Source organism: Neodiprion lecontei, chromosome 3 (assembly GCF_021901455.1).
Source record: "Neodiprion lecontei isolate iyNeoLeco1 chromosome 3, iyNeoLeco1.1, whole genome shotgun sequence".
Classification (NCBI taxonomy): domain Eukaryota; kingdom Metazoa; phylum Arthropoda; class Insecta; order Hymenoptera; family Diprionidae; genus Neodiprion; species Neodiprion lecontei.
The window spans coordinates 19,329,698-19,342,923 of NC_060262.1; the positions used below are offsets into that span (position 1 = coordinate 19,329,698).

General features: G+C 37.5%; 1 protein-coding gene across 1 annotated transcript; it reads right to left on the reverse strand.

Moving 5' to 3' along the window:
• Positions 1 to 2,864: 2,864 nt before the first annotated feature.
• LOC124293509 (odorant receptor 49a-like) lies at positions 2,865 to 8,091 on the reverse strand. Its single transcript, XM_046734549.1, has 7 exons — positions 8,002 to 8,091; positions 7,332 to 7,776; positions 6,215 to 6,332; positions 5,989 to 6,088; positions 5,776 to 5,886; positions 5,485 to 5,640; positions 2,865 to 3,181 (listed from the first exon to the last, which is right to left on the reverse strand). The coding sequence occupies exons 2-7, from the start codon at positions 7,774 to 7,776 to the stop codon at positions 3,131 to 3,133; spliced, it is 981 nt and encodes a 326-aa protein (XP_046590505.1). The 5' UTR covers positions 8,002 to 8,091; the 3' UTR covers positions 2,865 to 3,130.
• Positions 8,092 to 13,226: the final 5,135 nt, after the last annotated feature.

Genomic DNA, 13,226 nt, shown 5'->3' on the forward strand with positions numbered 1-13,226 from the left:
TGTAGAGTAGAGCAACAGGAATGACATCGTCAGTGAAGGAACGAGTGATGTTTCTGACCACAGATCCGGCAGGTACCTCCCTTGCAATCCTTCGGTAAGTGATCCTTGCCGAGACAGTTTCCACATAGGGATACTATATTAGCCAATTGACACCGCTGTTCCATTGTTGCCGAGAGAAAAGTCTTACGTTCGTACACCGAATGCATTTCCCGACACATCGGACACGGATAGATCCTGACAAATGGCGTTACCGAAGAAGTAGCCGCTGGCGTTGATGAAATTTCATTACTCCAAGTGTGATTAATTGATTTTGACTGTGTCTTTTTTGAATATTCCCGTAAAATTTACGGCGTCGTTGACGCAGCCTGATGAGAGTCGGAAGCCGGCGTGACAGAACGGACAACATTTCAATTTCAGCTTGCTGCCAGACACTCTTCCATTTCTCGAATCAATTGACGCATTTCTGCTATGACAGTGCAATGACGTTCCCTCAAGGCTTTTACATCGTCGGATAGTGCGTGCAGTTCGTATAAATCCCTTTCCATCGACTGCACATGTATTTCGTTGATTCTTTTGTACTGCTCACAACGGGTTTCGGCCTGTACTTGAAGCCGATTCAACTCTGACGAATTTACCTGTTCTACGATGACCGTTTTGCGACGCGTGACTCGCTTCTTACTATCTGCACGTTTGCGTTTACGAGTGACCAAGGTGTCTTTCGGCATGGTAGATTATTTGTTTTGGAACGAAATGGAAGGGAAGTATGAAAGGAATTGGCGATTAACAACACGAGCTTACCGTTCAGATGCCTTCTTTGAAGAGACGTCTCACACTCCTCGTTTCTCGTCACTTTCGTTGCCTTGATCACCTTGATTGTTGTGCTGATCTTGATGTACAACTTCACAGAACTTAATTGATTTAACACTTGTGCATTAATTGACACTTTTTCACTGAATTGATTTCGTTAATTGATACTAGAGTTCGGATTTTATCCGGCTCGAAGGACCACAACGTATTTTTCGGCACGACACTTTAGTGGAGTAAGGATTTTAATCGGGGATTATTCGTTGAAACGATTTTTGTAAAACCAAACTATTTCTTTACACGTTGAATACAAAATATTTGGTTACAAGATCACAAGTTGTATTATTCGTAGTAGTTTTTACATTTAAATCGTTATTGCAGTGATGTTGATATGTTGAATTTGTCAGAGATCTAAATAGTTGTCTGTTAGACGGATTAACAAGTAATTGACTTGAGGACTTGACACGTACTGACTGTACAGTTTGACGTCTCAACGGCAACTGACTTCTCAGGTAATGATCGAAGAAGGTATTTGGAAGATTTACGGAAATGTGAAGGGGGCAGGAGCTTGTTGATTGGCTGATTTTTCGTATTGGTCAATTATTTTGGGGCGTGGAAATTTTGGATTGGTCAAGAACTTTTACCCGAAGTGTTGGCTATGGGAGTGGAAATCTTTTATGTAGGAGGAAAGTGGGAGCACGCAGGTATGTCAACTTAATTGAACAATACGTGACGCTTCCGCACCTTATCGTACCTAAAGTCCAGGCAGCCAATTGAGTGTTGTAAATGGGTCAGACCCGGGGTAATTAGGAAGTAATAAACCGACGCTGAAAGTCTCGTATTACTGACTCTTCGCTTATTTAGTCATTGTTCGATATGTCTTTATTCTCTAGGGTCCTTTATGACCGGACGTACATAACGAACGTGCGGGAAAGGATCTACCGAGGCAATTTTCACCTAAACTAAGGCTCACAATCAGTGGATAAAATGCCATGACCCTAGTATTCGGAAGGCTCCTCCTTTCAATTACCTGACACCCATTAAAATCCGTTATTAGCATGTTTGGGGGACCCCTTATGAGTCATCGTAGAGTTCACGTTACAATTACGAGGTTCAAACGCAGCTTGACAACCTTCGTCTTTGCTAAGGGTTTTCCAAATTTTTTCACACGCAAACGAATTCAACTTAATTGTTTGGTCCACCCGGATAGCGCAGGTGCAACCGACTGACGTTGCTAGTCGTCACCGTCCTCTTGGACAACTCATCGTCTTCTTGTCAGGCTTTCACTAATCGATTCGGGATGAAAACCGTAAGCGTGTCCTCCAGATCCGTCACGATTTTATCCCCAAACTTCGTCTTAACTCGACGAATTCCGCTTACTCTATCATCAAAGTAGGCTTCAAGATCTGCAAGCTTCTTCAAAGGATGAAACGTCTCCAACCGTGATACTTCGTTCAGTTTCGCAAAATCCGTGATTCCAAGGGTTAATATGTATTTGACCAAAGTCTCTTGTTAGTCGATTCATTTTGTACACGTCAATTATGCACTCACGTGCCACTACTCTGAATGCGGGAAATGGGGAGGGTTGAATGTTTCATTATATAATTAATTGATTGTAATAGATATGGGGAAAAGAATCTGAGGTCTGGAGGACGGGACACGACAAAGAAGCTTGTTTTGAATTTAATCAATATCTGATTTCCTTCTCGACTTGTATGTATTTCAAAAATTGTAATGGGATATATTTTTTAAATTTCTCATCGAAGTGCAAATTGAAATTGAAATTTCGAAAAATAGGTTCGCTTCAATTTCGGGTAGATTGTGATATAAAAAAAAAAAATAAAAATAAATAATCCAACTTCGGTATCTTGTCTGGTTTTGAGTAGCGAGTACCATTTGCATTCTAAACTCGATAAAATTTCTGACTCATAAGGATTATTGTTTGTCATCAAAATATACTTGATACTGACGATAAATGAAGAAAGATTCTTGAGTGAAAGTAATCTTTATTTTTTCAATACTTATATAAATAGCAATTTTTTTTAAATGTAAAACCTTGACTGAGGAAACATACGTGATATTGCATGAAAATAATTCATCAGTGATCAATATTTGGGGAAAATATGCTACAAGAATTAATGCACGTATCTTGTGCTCATCAGGAAAACATTGGAAAAATCGTTCAGTGTATGCTGCTTTTCGTACTTTCAATATTCCTACCAAATTTTTGAATCTATAATTGTACTCGTTCCTGTACATCATTACCTATATTAATTCATGTATCTCATGAGGATTTCAAAATTGAGACCATTTCGTATTAGTTGCATTAAAGGAGACTTCTCAACACCGACAGGTACGCCATCGAGGTTTTCATTACCTGTAAGAACAAACAAATTGTCGGTTCGGCACGATAATAAAATTGTCAGCTTAAACTATAACATGTAGTATAATGGAGAACGAAAGAATGTCAATTTACCGTTAACACTATACCTTCGTTTATGGTATTTTAATATTTAGCAAATATTCGACACGCTTGATGCTTCGTTTTAGTATATAGGGCAGGGATGAGACTGCTTTTATGGGTCAGAAATTATAGTATCTGTCAAATTTAGGTACAGTAAACACAAATAGTGCAATCAACTGTTGAACTTCTTATGAATGAAATTCAAATAAATATACTCAAATATAACACAAATTGTTGTTGTAACCATTTTTAGTTGTACCGAATGATATTTCTTTGCATGAATAAAATATTTCCTCGAAATTTGACCGCCATGTCCAGTAAAGTCCATCTATAGACTATACATTATAAATAAATCCTTTCGCGTTGATGTACAGGATGTAAAAAAATACATGTCACCGTTTTACCATATGATTCGCTAACCTGACATCTGTGAGGATAACCCCATACATAACTTCGCAAAAGTGACTTTGCCCCTGATATTATGGTTAAATATACAAAACATGTATTATTAATCGAATTAGTTCTTATTGAACGGACCACAAAGAAACCATGAATCGTAATCGAGTTCGTACCACCAAAAATTGTCCTTAAAGTTAAGAAAAAGCCGAATTAATTGGAAAATTGAAAATCAATTCATCAACAACCGAACGAACGGATCATATTTTGCAGTATCAATAATCGATAACCTATTTGTTTATTTACTAGCCACTACATATCAACTCAAAACGTAAAAAAAAAAAAAAAACTGCTACACTAATTAACGTTAAAATAACATCGATATTACCGTTTCGGTTAAATGTGAATCATTCTTCAGAAAGATCATTCTTGTCGGCTAGTTTTATTTGCATCCTGCTCAATCACATGTAACTCGAATTACGTATAGGACATAATTTAGTAAACGATTGAACGTGTTGGAACGAAGGCTTCCAAAAGTTTATAATAAGACTGAATCTAGTCAAATTGAGTGTGTGTGCGTGTGTGTGCGTGCGTGTAAGCGCCTGAGCATTATCTGAGGTGATATGATCTTGGGTGAAAACAATCGCCATTGCATAAATGCACCAGCCGACACGCTCAGCAATCCTGGTTGTTGGTGAGTGTATTCCTTAGTAATGCTCGTTTTTTTTAAACAAATAATAACAAAAAACATTTGTCTGCGATGCTAGGCCGCTTAAAGAGTGCACATCACAATTCGAAGGAAAATGTTCTGCAAAAATATGAAAAAATAAATAATTTAAACAAGGGTTGAGAATATAACGATCCTAATTATGAAGAAAAATAAAATAAAATGCGATGGCCTAATGTCGGCGCCAACTGTCGGAGTGATTTAATTCAGATATTCGTTAATTGGGTTTTACTTGAATGATTTAATGAGTTCACGAGTGAATAATGTTTCTAGAGATTTGTCGTGCAAGTCAGGCTGTCAGAGATATCGTTGGAAAAATTATTTTGCAAAGGCTCATAAATATTCGAATACGAGAATTTGAATAGCTGCGAAACCGAATCAGCTAATAAGACTTAGCCGATTGTTTGGTACGACCGGATTAACGCTTCTGAAGAAGAACGTGGAATTAACGATCTTGGTTGAAGCACCGGCGTTCATTTATACTTGCTAAGCGGCGTCCCTTTCTTTGTCGCATGCTATTTTAGCTCCGAATGTGCCAGTATCTGTAATTTTTTTTTTCTGATCGTTTGCGCAAATTTAGCTCTCTCAATAATCTCGGCTTATTTTATATTACGCTGCTTTCTCACGCTTTCTTAATCCAATTTGCTAATTTTATTCGATGTACCCGGGTCTACTTCTTGTATTTACACCTAAATAGTTTAAATCCAGTCTTATCTATTTAGTAATTATTGGTCAGCGTCGTTTTTGACTAGATCGTTTGGTAGTGTGTCGAATTGGTAATGTGTTATCAGTATAAGCAACCGACTAGACTGACTAGCTTAAGAACTCGTTTGGACATTTCAAATACGTTTCACAATATACAATAGATTCTGATTCCAAAAGTCTACCAGTTGAAATTTGCGAATCGTCGCTATAAAATTAACCAGGATTCAGTTTATCAGAGCAGCAATTGATGAGAAGCGCATTCAGTTACGCTAGAAAGTTATGTATCGAGGCAAACAATTATCCGATCGTGAGCTTTATATGAAATAAAGTCTTACTACTAAATCGCACAGACCATACGTCAAGAATTAAAAACATCCAGCGAACTCACATTTGCAAAACTGCCCATAGAAAATATGTAGAATTTTCCAGCCGTCAGTACGAGCGGCTTCTGAGACCTGGCCATGCATACGATGAGCATTTTGGCGTGAACCGATGACATGTCGTACCATCGACATGCGCTTAATGCGTCATGTACTTTAGTACTCTAGAATCAACAATAATCGAATAACATTTGCCAGTAAATAACGTTTCCATGATTAAATTAACGTAAATTGAACAAGTGCATTTCAACGTATCCACTCGATGCTTTATAGTTGACTACTTAATATTTTTCGAATACCTCTTGGACAAGACGTTCACCTACGAAGCAATAAACGAAGATGTTAAGTATCACACTTAGGATGTACAAGGTAACGCTGAAGAAATCTGAATTTTGTTCTCCCTCAGCGTGCTATAAATCAAATTAGACATATGATGTGGCACATTTTTTTAAATAAATTTGTATCAAGCTTTAATGCTTGAACAGAAACCCAGTAGATGAGCACCGTATTACCGCTAAAACGTAGTAGGACAGGATACATATGAGAATCATTCCTCCAAGAAGTTGACCCATTAAAATAACATTGTACACCTCCTCCAGAGTCTGTGTCATCCTAGAGTTTATTAATTGTTTATTTACGTACTTAGTTTTATCTGTAGGCTTGTCAACAGTTTTATCATTATTATTAGTAATTAAAATTATGTGACTAATATTTTGGATTCACGGTCCAAGAACTCACCGTATCAGTCGCACGTGGTTTTTGACAAGCGTTTTTATTGCCAGACCACACTCTTGACCATTGGTATTTATATCGTTGATTCGTTCCGCAAGGACGGACAGTTGTCCAAACACGTGGACTGTCAAAGTGACGATAAGACAATTGGGGCCAACGTATCCGAAAGACGCGAAAAAGACGAACGGAAGCTGAGCGGCGTATGTCAGTGCGTAAGATTCAATGTTTGACACGTCATAGAATATATACGTGTGGTATGGCAATTTTAACTCCATTGTTGAATTTCCTTTCACTGAGACAGCAATTGCATTTTACCCTCTGCGGTATAAATCTAGGGCATAATTCAGAGAAATGTGCTGTGACGTGCATTTCCGGCGGGTCTGGGAAAAATGTTTCACGGCACGGACTTGACCGGGATTCGAACCCGGGACCTTTCGCTTTCCGGACGACTGCTTTGACCACTAATTTATCCCTGCCGCTGCGAAAACTCCTTTCCTCCATACCGGTACGGGGATTCGAACTTTATTGTCAAAAACTGTACCCAAACTTTAGCTCGAAATTCTCTATGTAACACGCGTATATCTATCGAAATAGTTAAAGTTGTTCTCTTATTCATTTTGATCACGACTATCCAAGGATTTTGACGTGTCTATGCCAATATAAGTTACACACTGAGAGAAATGTTTAGTTCCGGTTACCGCTCAGTCCTTAACTATTTTCATTTTTTACCACAATCGAAAAATATAGTTCTAGGTACAAAATAAAAATTAGTTATCCAGCTGTTACCGGAAAGTCTAGTATCCGTTACTATTCTTTCTCATTACGATCACTGTTACTATATTTTCTTGCAACTGTTGCGAAAATTTAATGCTTGTGCAACAATAAACTGACGTTAAAGCCTTGCTTAGCTGAAAAACTAGAGTAAACCGAACAAACTGATTTTGCGTTGTGATTACCAAGAAAGGATCGACAATAGCGCAAAATGGTTAGGCGTACCTCGTTTTTCGTAATTTCAACAATATTCAAACAGTTTTTCTAACGATACGTGTTCTACTGAATTTTTCTAGTTACTATAACAAATGAAATTTTTCTCAGAGAAAGATGCGTTGAGAAAGTGACTTACTGGTTCCTAGCAGACCAACGAGAGGTGCCAGGTAATAACTAACTGCCGTAGAGAGTGTCATCGCTACTGCTACTGCAACGAAAATCCGGACCTTCTTATAGTTGTCTAGAAGGACTTTTTTTTCCAGAGTTGTTTTATAATTTATCTCGACAAAATCTTCGTTAACCGCCCGGATTACTTGTCCTAGTTGCCGGCTGTTAACACGTAGAAGAATCACTTGAATCAGGATCGTCGTGTACGTTATATTTTCGGATAGATTCGCCACGACGTGTTCAAAATTTTTGCCGAGTTTGTAAAGGTCTACGTATTCTAAAGTCACATGAATCAGTAAACAAATTAGGCCGAGGGTAAACCGCGTGTCGTTATTACTGAGTGGCCAAATACCCAGCAAGGATAGAAGTTTTTCGTTCCATTCTAGAAGTTGAACCGCAGACGACATTTCCATCTAGAGAGAAAAGAGAGAGCCATCGACAAAAGAAACGTGAAAAATGACACTCGTCAATTTCTCAAAAAAAAACATCCTTCGTTACAATGAAACTGAAAAAAATCTTGTACCATTGTTTTTACGCCTGTGCCTAGAATTAAATTAAAATCTTTGATTTCCAAAAAAATAAAGCACCACAACTATCCGAGGATCGTCTAATGCGTGTTGCGTTAATCGAATGCTTACCTTAATCACAGAATCGGCTTGATTTATTGTTACTCCTCTGAGAACAGCAATGAACTGACAAAACAAGTACGCTGCGCCTCAGAGGTAAACAATTGCAAAGCCCTGATAGGTCGATGCGAGCGAATCAAACAGTGAGATTCTAATCGATACGGCATTTCCGAATTAATGAACGTATCATAGATGCGCGTGATGCCTTGACTACGTGCACAGCAAGTTTCGTACATAGCTATTGTACCGCTTTCATTCGCTCACCCTCGGAAATAGCCCATATTTAATTCATGGCTGCAAGAACTCGAGCAGCTTTTGTATTTGTTGGCATCTGCATTTACGCCTAGACATGCTCAATAACTGACTCATCTCGTCGAAAAAATTGCAAATCTGTCACATTGTAATACACACCTCAAGCCGCGTAATAACTTTAGCAATTTTGCGAGCACGAACGCTGCAATCTCGTGGCGTAAAACAGCCAAATATTTTTTATGAGATGAGTCGTTACAAACTGATTTTGCGTTGTGATTACCAAAAAAGGATCGACCATAGTGCAAAATGGTTACGCGTACCTAGTTTATCGTAATTCCAACAATATTCGAACAGTTTCTCTAACGATACCTGTTTTACTGAATTTTTCTAGTTTCTTTAACAAATGAAGTTTTTCTCACACGTGTTGTTACGTTCACGGTTTTTTCAGAGCCTTGGCTCCGGCAGCCGCGCTACTGTGAGCTGATTGTCCTTCTAGTGAACGAATTTAAATTAATGAAAGATTGAATGAAACTCCTATTCAATTTTTTCCCTGTCCAATTAGCTGTTTCTGTTTGTCAAGCCGTGCGTCGGGTCATCGATCATGTTTCCTGGTATCGTTTGTGCTGAAGCACAATATCGGCTGGATATCACAATGTGAAAAAATCAAGTTGATCCGTTCAGGAAATCGAAAAGTATACATTTTATTTGCATTTTTAAAAAGAAATTTTCACTCAAAAACTAGCAAACAACAATGGTTGGGATTTGTGGAGTTATATTTTATCATTCGGTATAATATATCCTAAAAAAACGAAGAAAATATAAGTTTGGACAGCTAAGTCATGTATCATCCAGCTACGGCTTTTTATCGCGTATCGCATTCTTAACTGTATTGAACTTACATCGGATTCAACGTCAATTAACGGCGGCAGCTTCAAAATCAAAACTTACCTACGTAACGTCAGACACGGTATTTCAATAACAATAAATTAGGTCCGATTTGAGGGTATAAAATTTTTGTCGTCCTGGGTAGCGATAAAACATAAATTTGACAAGTAGATACACACTTACATATTATGGTGGGTTCTTCTCAGTTTTTTGCGGTGAAATCGATTAAATACGCACGTATTTTCCAAAAGACTAGGCAAATCGCAGGAAATAGAATAACTTTGAAATGCCGATAAGCCAATTCAAGGAGAAAATATGCAGTATGATAAAAGCCAGCAGAAACGAAAATAAACAACATTTTTTCGCCTCTTGAAAATACGCCATTTTTCTTCAGAAAAAGCAAATCTTAAATTGATCTACACCATGTAATAGCGATTTTCCAATTTTTTACACACCATTTGAGAAAACAAAAATCTGAAAAAATATTACTACGAAAAAACTTTTATTTTTCTTCATATATTTTTATTATAATTAATTTTTTATTTATTACATATTCATGATTGTACATTCTGACGCATTAATCATGAAAAACATGGTCAGTAAAAATTTTTTTCGTAGCAATACTTTTTCAGATTTTTTTTTTTTTCTCAAATATTAGGTAAAAAATTGGAAAATAGTTATTCCATGGTGTACGATGGCTTGAAACGTTCATAATTTGACAAACATTGATTTAAGATTTGATTTTTCCAAATAAAAGATGGCGTATTTTCATGAGGCGAAAATATATTATTTTCGTTTCTGCTGGTTTTTATGATACGGCATAATTTTCCCTTGAAACTACGTTCAAAATCAATACCTTTTTGCTCCTAATGTTTTTCTGAAATATCCATTTCTTCCATCAGAAACTTACAATTAGCCTTGAATATGAAATTTTTCAAATTGACCGAGAGTGATCCTGTCCAAACGAAGGCGGCAATTAAAAAATCCCTTTAGAAGTATATTTCCAAACTCAGAACCTTTTAGAAAAAAAAAAGATATTACTCAAATTTCCTACCCCATCGGTTTGACTTGGTAGTTTCTTTGCGAAATGTCCCATATACTTATACTTATATACTTACTAACTAATCTATGAAAATCGAAACGTTATTCGCACACTCTCAGAAAAATCACGAAGCACAGAACGTAGACGGGACTGCGGAACAAACTTCAGCAAAACCAAGTAGCTCGATCGACAGAGGATACTACTAAATTGGTACCAAAACCTGAGAATAACTTAGAAACTAACTTACAGACTACTTTATGGGAAGGAAAATGAATTCTAACGCACGAAACAAGGTACAATTGAACGGAGAACGATGATTTATTTTCGTTTTCCGTTGAACGGGGTTACAGATTAATATACCCCTCTTCGTAAACCTCCCACAGCCCCCTTGGAGAGTGCCACGCGGGGTGGGACCAATCCTGGACAGGGGACTCCTAGTCCCATCTTCCTTCAAGTAGCCACCTGATTCCAAAAAAATCAATCCCTTCGTCTCCCTGCCCGACATAAATTTTGTCTTTGGGGAAAATAAGTTCCTGCGGAACAAAGACGGAATTTTAACTGAGATTATACACTCAAAAACCGATTGATAAACACCGTGGAAAACAATATCATCAAAATTGGAACGAGAAACTGGCGTATAAATTTTTAAACATTGGTAGGAATTATCCATGTACGCGTAACGACGACGAACAGAGAAATATCTAACTCTTACCCTAAGGTCCCGGATGGTTAGAGACATAATTTGCGTCTTTCTTCTTCTTTAAAACTTGAAACGACTTTCACAAAGTGAGCTTCGAACCACAATCAGCAAATTCTCAACGTCGCAGCTTATACAGACTGATCAGTGCCTGAAGACCCAACCCTACAGACAATGCCTACCAATGACTGACCTTTTCCTTACCACTTACACACGGTAACTCCACCCACAGTGACTGCAAAAATGGAAAGTTTTAGAAGTTGGCGGAATATTCGCGGTTTCGTTTCCCGATGCCAGCGGCGTCAATGCCTGACGATGAGGTATTCCTTCGAGTTCCTCCACAGTCGTAACACGCCAAGGCCCAAGTTAAGCCGGGCATCCATAACACAATTGACGATGGACTGATTTCACTCATTATTCGTCCCCTTCTCTGGAACAGAGTGCTCCGCTGGTAATTTGACAAGAAAAAGTAAATTATTGATTCAGAAGATGTCAAATATACATGCATTTTATCTTTCTGCCTCCGTATCAGAATCTATCGTGACTCCGGTTAAAGTTTGGTTACGTTCGAGTACACAATGCGCCTTTTACCCTCTGTTGTATATGCTACGAGTAGGTAAATACACACACGATACATACATTCAATGCAACACTACTCAGGCGGCACAGAGCCAGTATTGTCTTGACCAGCTCCAATAAAGGTTGACAGTTCAATAATACCAAACATTTATTCGTCACTTTCCGATTCCCGTACCGCTTAAATAATAAGAGAACGGGACAGAACACACTCCCTAATCCGTGATGATTTTCGTGAAGATAGTCATTTTCACAATGGATCACAAGTGAGTCTTAATTACTTCCGTAACGGATGCTTCGAAATATAATACCATATAATAGGTTCTAGATATTAACATTCTTTCCCAGATTGATTCGACAATTGAAGCTTTTCCGAAGCTTTTCCGAATTGAAGCTTTACCACGATTTTTTCTTCTGCGTTTTCGCTGATCTTCATCTCAAAATCACCTATCCTTGGGATTGCTGCAAATGATACCTGGATGGGCGGGTGTACAGGTGACATCTTCATTCTAGAACAATGCATTTATATTTGACTGATTTAGATTTATCGATGGTTTCACTAGGATTTTAGTTCTACTTTGAAATCAACACGATTGAATAAAATGGCCTGCTTGATTACAATCGTCCTTATCTAGTTATAGATGAATATAATCAGCAGTTATTCCTTTAAGATTTTCGATCTGTTCGTGTCAATTATTTTTATTTTATTTCCAACCTGAACTTTGACAATATGTTTTTCTTATGTTTCTTGTATTTCGTACGGTCACGAATGTAGATCCACACATTTTCTTTCGATTGATTCTTTTTCCCGTTCTGCTAATGACAACATTTGAGGGTCTGTAGTTTTTCTTTTCGATTTCCTATTTTCAAGTTCTTCCATCTGTTTTCGAATTTCAGCCTGTTCTTTTAAGAATTCTTTTTCGCATTCTTCTAATAATATTTGAGGATCTTCAAGTGTTTCCGAATATTGAATGAAACCGCTAGAACTTGGGTTCACACCTGATTCTACTCGCGTATTCATTGTTTCTTTACTTCGTTCGGTATTTTGCGTTAACGTAGTATCAGTAATATGTGTCACCAATTCTTCAGTCTGTTCAGACGTACCTATTTCTACCCTAATTTCCGATTCTGTTTGTTTTTCTAGTAATTTTTTCATCTTCCTGCGATTCTTTTAACTGTTTTTGTGTTTCAACACGGTCCTCCGATTCTTTTTCTAACTGTTGTTGCATTTCTACTTGTTTAGATAAAAATTCTTGTTCTAATTTTTCTCGTTTCCCAATTTGGTCTTCCTGTTTTTCAGCTAATTCTGCCTACCGTGAGTCTACTGCTTCAGCTTTTCGTACCCTATTTTGCAGGGCGGTAATTTGATCGGCGTATGCAGCTTCCGTTTCATTGAATTGTCTTGATATTTTTGCTATTTGTTCGCCTTCCAAATCTGGTAACTGTTTTGCTTTATTTAATTTCCCTGCATATGTTAACAATTCTGCCTCTTTAAGAGGAGTAACCTTTCCGTGTTCATTGTCTTTTCTCTTTCGCGTGATAGGCTTGCCGTCACCAATGAGTTTTAACACTCATAAAATGAAAAAGGAAAAGTTGAAATCGCAATCGATAGTATATTAATAAAAAAAAAATAAAAAATTCCACTTTTTAGCTAAATTCGATCAACAACGCTGTTACCAGTGTTATAGGACGGATTCAGTCTGACCGTTAATTACGCACGAAAGCCTAAACTCAGCACATAGATTTATTGGATAGAGAATAATATGTTAGACGATTATCTGTGGG